The 12536-nt window shown below is 32.1% G+C and overlaps 2 protein-coding genes across 3 annotated transcripts; both read left to right on the top strand.

Annotated features, from left to right (window-relative positions):
• Nucleotides 1-565: 565 nt before the first annotated feature.
• Nucleotides 566-3779, top strand: LOC109811877 (uncharacterized). Its single transcript, XM_020375726.3, has 6 exons — nt 566-823; nt 897-1021; nt 1104-1200; nt 1285-1394; nt 2746-2820; nt 3490-3779. The coding sequence occupies exons 1-6, from the start codon at nt 754-756 to the stop codon at nt 3538-3540; spliced, it is 528 nt and encodes a 175-aa protein (XP_020231315.1). The 5' UTR covers nt 566-753; the 3' UTR covers nt 3541-3779.
• Nucleotides 3780-5341: 1562 nt separating this feature from the next.
• LOC109811881 (uncharacterized) lies at nt 5342-8286 on the top strand. Of its 2 annotated transcripts, none has more exons than XM_020375730.3 (3): nt 5342-5717; nt 6229-7653; nt 7976-8286. In XM_020375730.3, exons 2-3 carry the CDS (start codon nt 6283-6285, stop codon nt 7997-7999), a joined length of 1395 nt encoding a protein of 464 aa, XP_020231319.1. In that variant the 5' UTR covers nt 5342-5717; nt 6229-6282; the 3' UTR covers nt 8000-8286. The 2 variants fall into 2 exon arrangements, with proteins under 2 accessions (XP_020231319.1, XP_029129921.1); XM_029274088.2 differs by lacking the exon at nt 5342-5717 and adding an exon at nt 5777-5976.
• Nucleotides 8287-12536: the final 4250 nt, after the last annotated feature.

The raw sequence follows: 12536 nt of genomic DNA on the forward strand, positions 1-12536 counted from the left end.
TGTCACCTCTTGACTAAATACCAATAGGGCATACTTGTCCTCTAATGCCAAGCACATGTGAGCGAAGGGACTACCATGACATCTCTTGACCAAATATTGAAAGGGTACACTTATCTTCCAATCCTGAACATAATAGATGAAGGAACTGTCACCACTCAACCAAATAACCACAAATGATAAGTTTAATACTACATGTATTATATAAATGTATATTTTAAGATTAATATTATTTATATAATTTTTGTTTTTATAAAATTGATGCACTATATTTTATTTCTATTACTGCATATTATATTTTTTATTTTATAAGAGAAATGATAACGTTATCATGATAAATTTTTTTTTATTAACTTGTATACAAAAATGAATTAATTTAAATAATTTTTAATTTAAAAAATGAGTAACTGGTGGGTTGGTCCAATTGACCTGTAACGTAACCCATCATGAAAGATGGACTTGGGCCAGCAAAATTATAGTCCAGCAAGAATAGGTCATTGTAATATAATCCAAAAAGGTTTTCAACTGTAATGGTTCAGCTCTAAACGGAGTTTTATAAAGTGCGAAAAAAGAAAGAAAAAGTGCAGTGTGTATGTGTTCCGTTCCGCTACCACAGGGCTAAAATGGACCTTTTCAAATTTCATTGATGTGGCGGTTGAAAGTAGTTGCAGATAACAGTGCAAAATGCAAATATGCGATGCAATGCAAAACTCGTGTCATTTCTCTCTCTCTCTCTCTCTCTCACAGTGAGAAGCCATGGGCAACACATCCTCCATGCTCACGCAATACGACATCGAAGAGGTTCAGCAACATTGCGAAGACGCTTGTAAGTAACCGAACCAAACAAACTCATCATCATCCTTCAATTTCATTTTCATTTTCTTCGCGCGCGTGTGTAGTTACGCAACAAGAGATCGTTTCTCTCTACAAACGCTTCTGCCAGCTCGATCGCAACAACTGCGGTTTCATCCCTTCCGATGAATTCCTCTCAATTCCCGAATTCGCCGTCAATCCTCTCTCTCAGGTATCTCTCTGTATATATATATAAATAGAAATGAACGATTCAATTAAATTGAGGTGTTAATTAGGTAATATTATTATGGCAGAGTTTGTTGAGGATGCTGGATGGGTTGAATTTCAAAGAATTTGTGGCTTTCTTGTCTGCCTTCAGTCCTCGTGCTACTGTCCATCATAAAATTGAATGTAACAAATATCAATATCACAATTATCAAATGCTTTTTTTCTCTACATTCATGACGAATCATCATTTCGCCATGCTTTTTGCAGTCATTTTCAAGGTCTATGATACCGATTGCAATGGAAAAGTGTCCTTCCATGACATGCTGAGGGCTTTAAGGGATTTGACTGGACCCTTCATGTCTGAACAACAAAGAGAGGTCACATCATATATACAATATACAATTACTACTTTCTTTTGCTCCCGCATTTTATATTGGAATCTTTTGATCATTTGGTTTCACAAAAGTTGTCTTTGTTCTTGTTACAAATAAGGTTCAATTTTTTTGTCCCTATACCTCCCCTTAGTCTTTATAGTTTTAGTTGCTCTATGTAATTTTTTTATGTTAAATTTTTATGTCCTCTATTTTGTGATAGTTTTATCTCACTAATAACTGGTACTAAAATATAAAAAGTTGTTCGTATATTAGAACTAAAATGTAGAGTTTTTAGATATAGGAACTAAAACAAAAAGTTGGCGCAAGTTTGGGTCAATTGATTAAACCTACAAATGATTATAAAAAGGGTGAAATATGTTTATAGTCATGTAATTATTTACTTTTAGCTTTTTAAAAAATTAATCTCCTTTTTATTCCTTTTTTATGGAAATGTATCAGGTTAAGTTTTATCCTTTCCATAGTGAACACTGTTTGTAATAGGAAATACACATGACACATTTCCATAACTAAAGATAAAAAAAAAGGTTGATTTTTTTAGAGACTAAAAGCGAACACTATTCTGTTTACAGAAATTAAAGATATATTTAACCTTTATAAAACATCACTTTATTTTCATTTTGTTTACTTGTGTTACAAGATTGTACAGTAAATGGAAACAAAACACCATGATATTTTTGTAATTATTTGTACTAATGTGGCGTGAATACATTTCTCAAATCAAGGAGTCTCTGGCTCTTAGCCTTTCGCTATCACCTTCCTAGTTATCTACCAAACACAGTGCTTGTGTTCACTTATTATTCTGCCCCACGTAATATCATGGGAAACACTTGACCGGCTACTGCTCACTTTTGTTCCTTTGAAACTAAGTTTTGGAATTGGATGTTTCAAGGGATCAACAGTAGCCAATAACAAGACTCGATATTAAAAAGAGTATGGACCACATAAGCTGGAAAACTAAGCAAAAGACAATTCAAGAGGTGAGATATAGTTTTCCTTGAGAGCTTGAACAGCTTTACAAGGCTCTCAACTTCTAGGTCCAATTGCATTTTTCATCCTTTTAAATGTAAGGAAAAGAGTGTTTCCTAGCTTCTAACTGTATTATCAACTTCTAGGCTCTCAACTCGATATTAGCCAAGCAAATTATTTACATGAAGTGTATTATCAGTGTGTATTTATAATTGAAAACATAAATAATGTTGATGAGAACAATCATTTTATTGGAGGATATCAGTTTTGTTAATATTGTTATTTCACATTCAGTTGCCAAAGATGAAGGATGATGTGATCTGCTTATAAAAGCATCTGATATATTCTGTTTCCCTTGTACATACAGGAAGTTCTGACACGGGTCCTTGAGGAAGCTGGCTATACAAAGGATTCTTTATTAGTCTTGTCTGACTTCATGAAGGTACTGAAACTAACATGACTTGCTTCAGTAGAAATCTTAAGATGTTGTATTTAGATAAGCATTTTAATTGGCGAGTGACAACTAAGGGATAATGCATCGAGTCTTTTATTATTTTTATTGTTTCTCCTTCATATCTATTATGGTCCTTATGCTCTTATAATTTATGTCAAAGATATGGAAAGCCTTGCCAGAATATGATTTTAATGCAAGTTAGGGCTTGAACAGAGATTTGAGGAAGGAAATTAAGTAACAATACAATGATGAATTGATGATGTCAAATGGGAACTCTATTTTATTGATTTATCCTGTTAATTAGTAGGCAGATTTGTCTATATGACTGCATATATATTAGCTTGCAGTGGCAAGGTCTCTTACCTTCACTGCCAATGTGTTAAACCAATAATAATATCTTCATTAGTTCATTTGGAACATAGGTCATAATTAGCACATAACTTATGCTTGTCTTGGTCAATGGGCATTGAATTTTCATACTCATGACTGTCTGAGGGTCATAGAACATAATTCTAGCTCATGATTGTTTGAGGCTCATATTTCTTCATTGTCATGCTGGTTTTATACCATGCAAACTGAACACTGCTGTCAGCTTGATATTTGTTAGTGTGTCATCTTTTATATGAAAAATGCTTGACAATCCCCTTTTGCTGATAGATTCTTGGCAATTCGGGTTTGAAGATGGAAGTAGAGGTTCCGGTGGATTAGAATGAGGATAATACAATTGCCTTAAGAGTATAATATACAAAAAGAAACTTGATATCATACTTTCGTTTGATCTTCTTATTTTTTAGAACTTTTCTTTGAGTTTGATGACGGAAATTCTTGGTTCTGGTATTTAGTTCTTCCTCTTAATGGGTAATAGATTATTTGTTGTGTTTAATTACTGAGTCAAAATTGTGGATGATATAATTTTTAACAAATGCTATCAAAATTGAGTTTCTCTATGAAGTTTTTGAACGTTTGATAATTTTTACTTGTTTTGAACTAGATTTGAAAGATTTTATTTTATGTGACCGACTTAAGGTTTTATAATTAAGTTCGTGGTTTATTTATTTGATTGAATTGCACTTTTAGCACTATAATATAATAATTTTCTCTCCACGATTAATTTACAAATATCCAGACCACTTTTCAGGTAAAATTTTGCAATGCAAGTCTTTACGGTAAGCACTAGGCAATGTAGTAACTACACAATTCGCTCAGCAGCATTCTAATAAATAGGAACGACATTATTACTTTATTAGAGCTACATAAATTTCGAAAGTATGTTAACCGGTTAGTTATGTTTATTGTAAGTTTTATAAAGTCCAAACTTTAATGAAGTACTTAGCAAGTATATATTGAATTATTGATAAATTAATAAAATGGTGCATTATTAAGTTTTTATATTCTGATTTACGAATGCGTAACCCTGTTCCCTTTCTTAATGAAGAAGCAAAAACCTTCCAAGCATGTCCTTGTCTAGTATATATAATGTTGGTTGGAATTTATTATCAAATTACACATCAAAGTGCGACTGAAGTAAATACTAATGAGAAAAACACCCATCTTTGGTACAAATAAATGATAAGTACTCAGGAAATAAGGAAAGTTAAGTTTTTGAATCTATCTATTATTATACAATCACGGAAGTTTCTTACCACCGTTCACTAGCTTCTTTTTTTTCATCGGTTATTTAGGTTAGTTTGTCTACAAGACTCTCTTTATGTGACCAAAAAATAAATTTCACTAAATATAACGGATCATAAAAATTAGTAAACTACATATATTTTGTAATTCATTAAATATAATGGACTAATTAATTTGGTAAATTATATGTCTTGACCATAAAAAGTATAAAGTATTTGATATATCGATTTTCACAGTTAAAAATATTGATATATATAAAATAAAACTTCAAGAAATTAATCATACTCAAAAATATGTTTGTTTATAATTTTTTTTAATTTACTATTGTAATTTCATTAATATAAACAATGTAACATTTTAGAAAAAATGTGACTCTAAAAGTAATATAAATATAAGTATTTGTATCACATATTAAAAAAATTTATCCATCGTTAGAGAAAAAATGGGAGCAAATTTATTATTATGATAATTTATAGAATTTTAAAACACGGAATAAATGAATATTTTTCAATAAATTTCATGATAGCCTCTTCATTAATTTTTATTTTTCAATAATAATAATTACTTAAAATAATAAATATTACTATTTAGTTTCTTAAATATTTATCACACATTTATATTAGCATTGTTGAGTTTACAAAAGAAAAAACATAAGGTGGCGAATGTAATTGGGTAAAATTTAGCAGGTAAAGGAAAAAAGTTAAAAAGCGGTGGATTTGAGAGAAAAATAGGGTAAAATTTAGAATATTACGCGTCATTGTTACCAAGAATTGTGATCTGAATGTAATGAATATATACATAAATAGGTGTAGATATTTATTTAGGGTATGCTAGATGAAATAAAGTTACTTATTTCTAATTGTAATAGATATTGTGGATATATAAGTCATGCGCGTGTTGGAGTTGAGTTGACGCATTTGATGATGATTCGCACATCATCATCAGGTGGTCGAGGCTGTGCCCCGTTGTAGCCGTTGGAAAAACATGGTTTCGTCTCCAACAAACCACTTTTCGAAACCCCAAAAAGAAAATATATAATCGAAAAGAAGGGAGCAATTGCAGGATAACAAAAAGGACATTCAATTCATTATGCAATTGCAACATAATAATACCAACACACAAACGTTAACCAACCATGATTCTCTCCTCTCTATAACTGTACCGCATAACGAAACTCACTCTCTGTCTTTTTCGTCGTGATTTCGGTCACCTCAGGCTCAGGGTGCCAAACTCAAACCCCAACACACGCAAAGGTTTGATTTATTTCTTTTTCTTCCTTCACTTTTCTCAACCTTTCTTTTCCAATCTTCATACATAGAGGAAAACAAATTTAATTAAATTTTAGGTATATTCGGTTATTCATCTTGTTAGAAAGGCGTTACGGTGTTTTTTACGGTTATGTAAACCGCGCTCTTTCCAAGTTCCATATAGAAGAATTTCTTTGTTTTCAATTTGTTCGCTATATCAGATACGTCACCTTGTTCTGCTTTCTCATCAATTTTGTGCGTGAAGGTAAATAATAATTATCAATGACTTGTTTCTGAGTCACAAACAACACGTGGAATAGAACAAGGTCATGTATCTCATTATCATTTTTGCAGGTTATATGTATTTAACTATTTCTTTTGCTCACATACCTTAGACCCATCGTCTTCATTTAATAATGAAATTGTTCAATCGGAAAAGAAGAATTCTACCCCTTGCATTCTTTCTCTCATACTATGGTTGTGATGAAAATTTGCAATTGCTACATTTTTGGTTCAGGAATAGGTGATTGCTTTTGCTTCAACATTTAATCATCAAATATTGGAAAGCAGCATGGCTGAAAGTGACATAATAGCCATGAAGGAGACCCTCCGTGCCCAGCAGCAGCTTCTGCAGAAGCTGTATGCAGAATTGGACGAGGAAAGAGAAGCCTCAGCAACTGCAGCCAGTGAAGCCATGGACATGATTCTGCGTTTGCAAGGTGAAAAGGCTGCGGTGAAGATGGAGGCAAGTCACTACAAGAGAGTGGCAGAGGAGAAGATAGGCCATGCTGAGGCCACTCTTGAAGTTTTTGATGAGCTCATGTATCAGAAGGAAATGGAAATCGCTTCTCTCGAGTTCCAAGTCCAGGCTTATAGAAGCAAACTTCTGAGCTTCGGGTTTGATTTCAATGTCAGCGACTTTGAATTCACTGATGACATGTTGTTGAGTAAAACTGATCAACCTAACGGAGAAAATAGTCGAGCTAGTAGTGTAAGAAGGTTGAGTTCACTGCCCCCTATTCCTACCAAGAATAACTTGAGATCTGCTAGGAAGAGAGACAGATCAACTAGTCCTGTTCCAATTCTAGATACGTGTCCTAAAATATTGGACAATGAGGACCAAGAAGTTACGTCTCCATCCATGGATTTGCCAAGAAAATCAATAGACTATGCACATGGAACTCTTGATGCATACTGGAACCAGATCAAGTCGTTGGATGAAAAAGTGAAAGTATTTTCAGATTGTAAAGAATCAGAAGGAGAAAAATGCAGCACGCTGAGGAGTAGAAGAGGGAGATCATGTTCAATATTTTCACAAGTAAACTCTAAGATAGCCTCTGACATATCAGAGAGAGCATCCCCTAGTGGTTCAGATAAAGTAAATCACGGCGAAGGTACACAAGATAGAGAATCAGCTGCTACTCCCTCTAGCACAATTAATGTTCATGATGTATTTGAAGTACCACAAACGAGTGAAAAGCATAGAGCCAGTAGTGAACTTGGGAAAATAAGGCTTGAGAGATGGAGTTCGGATGCGGATAACAGGTTAACAAAACCAGACTCGGTGTCTGAGGAAATCATTGAATCACATGTTAAACATGATATACAGAAGCTAAAGAGCATGCTTAGTGGAAACCATGAAATCAAATTACCGAGTCCCAAAGACATGAAGACCCTTGTTTGGCCCAAAAAAGAAGAGGGGGAGACGGATTGCAATGTTCAAGCTGAGTTTCAAAAGTTGCATCAGAGAATTGATCAGCTTGAGAGGGAGACAATTAATATAAGAGAAGAGATTAAGAATGAAGTGAATAGGGAAGAGTATTTGAGGTTGTTGAATGACATAAACAGTCAACTAAAATTAGTGCAAGCAGAGATGAGAAGAAGCTGGAAACCCCAAAAAGCCCCACCAAAGAAGGATGTTTCTTTGGATCCTCTTAAAGAGGTAATGTATACTCTAGTGCTTTTTTGCCTTGTCTCTTGAGAAGAAAATTTTCTGTTGTTTGCAAATATCTCCTTCATTTGATTCTCCATTCTGAGGCTGGTAGTTTTTGTTTGATAATAATAATATTATCTCCAGCCCATTTTATAAGAAAGAAGTGATAGTGTAGTTTACATTATTATTTGTTTCTTATAAAAAGCATTGGTGGTAGTATTACATTTGATAATGAGAAAATGGGATAATTTGGGGCAACTTCTGTTTCTTGAATTATTTGTGTTGTTCTTCACCATTGAAATAATAGGTTTCTTCAAATTTCCTTGAACAGGCAATGGTGTACTTCTGGATTTGATCAAGTAAATGCATAATGGCCATATCAGGCAACCAATTAACCGGGTGCATCAATGTGTCTCAAAAGATTATGCGGTATAGGCAGGTAGATAGATCTTCTAATCCGAATTTTGGTTACTGAAGAATGTATACCTTCTCAAAATTCCATATTTTACAAGCGGCACTAATATGACGGGGATTTGAAATTCTGTGTGGTTAACTGTGGGATCTTGTAATTTTTTCCCAAAGAATATACACAACTTAGTGAATTAAAAATGTCTAATAAAATTAATATTTTAGCATGTCTAATATATAGACTAAATATTTATTATATAATTAAAATTTATGATAAATTATATATCCAAATAAATATTATATTTGAATATATAAATTATATTTAAAATTTTTATAAATATATATTTTAATATAAATTAAATTTTAGATTTATGATAAATAATTTAAATTGTAGTATAATATTATTTTTATTTATTAACAAATCACTTAAAAATAATAAAATTTAGTTCATATATAATTACGACAAATAAAAATTAAATTAAATAAAAAATTAAAAAATATTCTTAAAATTTTTCTTCTTGAAAACAAGTTGCTAAATATGCTATGCACAAGATAAAAGTTTATTTTAATATATAGATGTTGATTATTTTGTTTTTTTTATGCTTATGATCGTAGTGAGTGAAAACATACTAGTGTCTTAAGTTAGTCCTTGCTTTTATTTTAAAAATAGAACTTTCATGTTTATTATCTTTTCTTAACTTGATAATGATGATTATGTTACAAACAAGAGAAAATTTATGAGGTCTTATGCTATAGATGTACCTATCTTGAGCGTACTTTCCTATTCCCTTCTTTAATGTCTTTTTTGTTGTTCACCTTCAAATTGGTTTCCTAATAATAGTGAGGGGATGTATTTGTAAAAGACATTCCAATGCTAATAATAAATGAACGATAATTTTTACCTCAATATACAATATTATTTATAATAATTATGTTGGACTCAAATCTCAATGGGTCTTGGTTTAGGGTTATCAATTAGGTAATATGTCTATTAATCTGAATACTATTGTGGTTAGGCTTAATTAGCTTGGTTATTTTGTGTATGATGAGTAGTTGCTTGATACCTTCACCTATCGGATGTATTGGGCATTCAATAGCACAAGGTATTAGTAGCCGAGAGTGTCGAATGGATGTTGATCATACATGTTTAAGTGTATTGGTGTCCAAGGATGTTGAACAAGTACTTACCATACACGTTTAAATGTATTAATATCTAAGGATGTCAGACGAATATAGGTCATACACCTTTAAGTGTATTAGTGCTCAAGGGTGATGAATGAGCATGGGCCATAGACGTTTAGGTGTGCCAGTGGTTGAAGGTGACGAATGACAAGTCACCTCTCTATTCTTTATTGACTCAGCTGGTATCTTCAATTGCCAAGGGGGTTTAAGCATCTGAGATTGTCGAGGGATGTTTGATGGTACCGATTTAGGGTCATGTAAGAACATATCCTATATAATAGATTTATCACTTCCTTGTCTTTCTCTATGTGAGAATAACCATAACATTAATTTTTGAATTTGACAATACTTTGAGTTCACAAAAATGGATATATATATATATATATAGAGAGGAGGGTTCAAATGACACCAGTGTAACTTTTACTAAGTATTACACCGCTTAATAACTTTATATTAAATATGAATTTTGAAAATTCAACCGTTAGATTGAAAGTTCATATCTCTTAGATCATATATGTCAAATTTTGTTAAAATTGAACAACAACTTGAAGGTAATCAAAGTGTTCATATTTTAGTATATTTTGAAATTTATATATTACGCCAATTTTGTTTTATGAGAATGAAGTATCAAATCATCTTAGATTAATATAAAATTTGACATATATGATCTAAGAGATATGAACTTTCAATCTAACGGTTAAATTTTCAAAATTCACATTTAATATAAAGTTATTGAGCGGTGTAACACTTAGTAAAAGTTACACCGGTGTCGTTTGAACCCTCCTCATATATATATATAGAGAGCATATCAAGTGAGAGAGAATTTATTATGAGAGATGAGAGAGTTAAAATATAACCCTTAGATTAATCAAGTGAGAGAAAATTTGAGGTTTAATCAAGTGAGAGGAAATTAATCAAAGGGTTATATTTTAACCCTCTCATCTCTCATAATAAATTCCCTCTCACTTGATATGCTCCTTTTATATATATATATATATATATACTGAGATATGCATGTATAAGAAAATGAGTTAGTTGGATTACCCGAATCAAGTCATCAATTTACATACTTAATTTTGTAAATCCAACAAGATTTTATTGATTCTTATTATTATGATTATGACATTAAACTAATATTTGAATAAATTATAATTCTTTTTTAATTTATTTGATTGATCAACTTAAATGTTGTTCATTTTTATAATATTTTATAAAAAAAATTGTGAGCCAACTTTTTGGTTGGGATTAACATGTTTAATAAATTTTTAAAATAGGTCTATCTCAATCTTTTAGTTTCATCGGATCTTTCGATGTGTATCCTACGTAACATAATATGTGACAAATTCATTTTTTTATAATGTAAATAGTATTTTCTATAACACAATATAATCACTCTTTTAAAATTTATTTTCTGAAGTTTTGTTCACTCTTCCAGAAAATAAATATGGTCACTAGAATCTAAAAATAGTTTGTTAACGGCTTTACTAACAAAATTAATGCACGAGTCTTGAAACCAAAACACAAGGGTGTGCAAGTGTGCAACGCAAGCGGGAGAGATAGAATGGAGAGTGCGAACTGTGCGGGAGCAGGGGGGAACAAAAGGCTTTTTTTTAGTAATGAAAAGGTTATTTATGTAAATGTAAATACGAAAAGGAAAATAGAAAGTGCATTTAGCAAAAGGGAGAAGTGTGAATAGCAAAAGCCTTTGGATATTGTTATGTTTTCATAAGGGCCTTGGAATGTCCAATCTAGTCCAAGCCCATGTTCCATAACATCCTATATCTTTCATGCTCTCTGTCTTTCTCCTTTTTTCTCTCACTCTCTTTTTGAGTCTATTAAAGTTACACGATGCCATTGAGATGTTCCTTAGTTTCACTTGCTCGTTCGATTTTTACCATTGAATTAACGTTTGGTAACATCTGAACATATTCGCCATCCTCTTTTCATGCACAAAAGCTGAGAAAATTTTCACCCTCACCCCGATGATGATAAATGTTGATGTCATTTGTTTGTAAATTTGTCACCTTGAGAGAAAATTAAGTTAATAGCTAATAATCACAACATTTAGCACAAGTCAACTGTTCAACATGTTACATGAAGGAAAGATAATGTGTCAATTAACCCGTTCTTTATTTCCCCCTTGGCAGTTGTGGTCTTGTTATGATACGAGATAATAATAGCTTTACATATATAAATTAATAATCATGTGCATAGATACCTAACTGGGTCCCTATCGATGAGATTTTCAAGTACCATAAAGAACAGGAGCTCCTATGCCCTGGTGCATGCACCTACCTACCCTTGTTTATTTGTTTACTTCAGCTTGAGAGTTGAGACTGCACTATTTTTTATAAGGGAATTGTTGCATCACATACCTTTGTGAATAATGAATCAACTTGCCATTAAGGTGAACGTGGGGATTTAAAATGGTGGTAGTGTTTTGTGAACAAAGCTTCATTAATTAAGTAATATGGTACCCTCTTGGAAAATCCCAATGACAATTTTCTTTTTGGGGTCACCAGTGACTATTTCAAACCACCTAAATGGCCCTAGAAGATGCGTGCACACATGGATTGTGCTGCGATGGTAAGATTTAATTAAATAAAGTTGCTAAACAATCTATAATGAAATGAAATGTCTAAGGCAAATATGACTTGGAGTATTATTGGTATTTTACCAGATAGAATAATGTAGAAACATCTAAAGTATGAAGTATATATCTATCTCCGAGTACGTTTGTATTACGGATCTCCCACTCCCCTGCTGGCTGCTGCCGTTTATCTTGGCAACCTTGTATATTAGTTTTGCTTTTCTGCTTTAGAAGTGGAATAGGAACAGAATTGTGCGTTTTGTAGAATACGAGTGTGCGTGTTTGAATATATTTACACTCCAATTTAAACAAAAAACATAGAAAGATGGATTCAAGTTAAGTTCAGCTGAGTGAGTTTACAAACACACATGTAATGTGCGTTTGTTTTATCATATTTATACCTTTGCTGTAAACATTCTTAAAAATAAAACGTGATTGAAAAAATTTAATAGATTGACGTTTAACGGAGGTCCAATGTGTATACAAACACACCTTAAATCTTGCTAATACAACAATTCTCTTCACCCTTAATACAATTTTCTACTTTTCATTTTATTGGTTTCTGAAAGTATGCCAGATGATATGACGTTAGAACTCCTCTTAATTTATTTTCCAATATGCACTCTATCACCAAGTAGCATTAATAGGTAAACGTAAAAATAATTTTTCAGCTTATAAAAATATAAATAACCCTTGGATTAGCGGTTTATTC

Source organism: Cajanus cajan, chromosome 5 (genome assembly GCF_000230855.2).
Source record: "Cajanus cajan strain Asha chromosome 5, NIPB_CcT2T_4, whole genome shotgun sequence".
Lineage (NCBI taxonomy): Eukaryota > Viridiplantae > Streptophyta > Magnoliopsida > Fabales > Fabaceae > Cajanus > Cajanus cajan.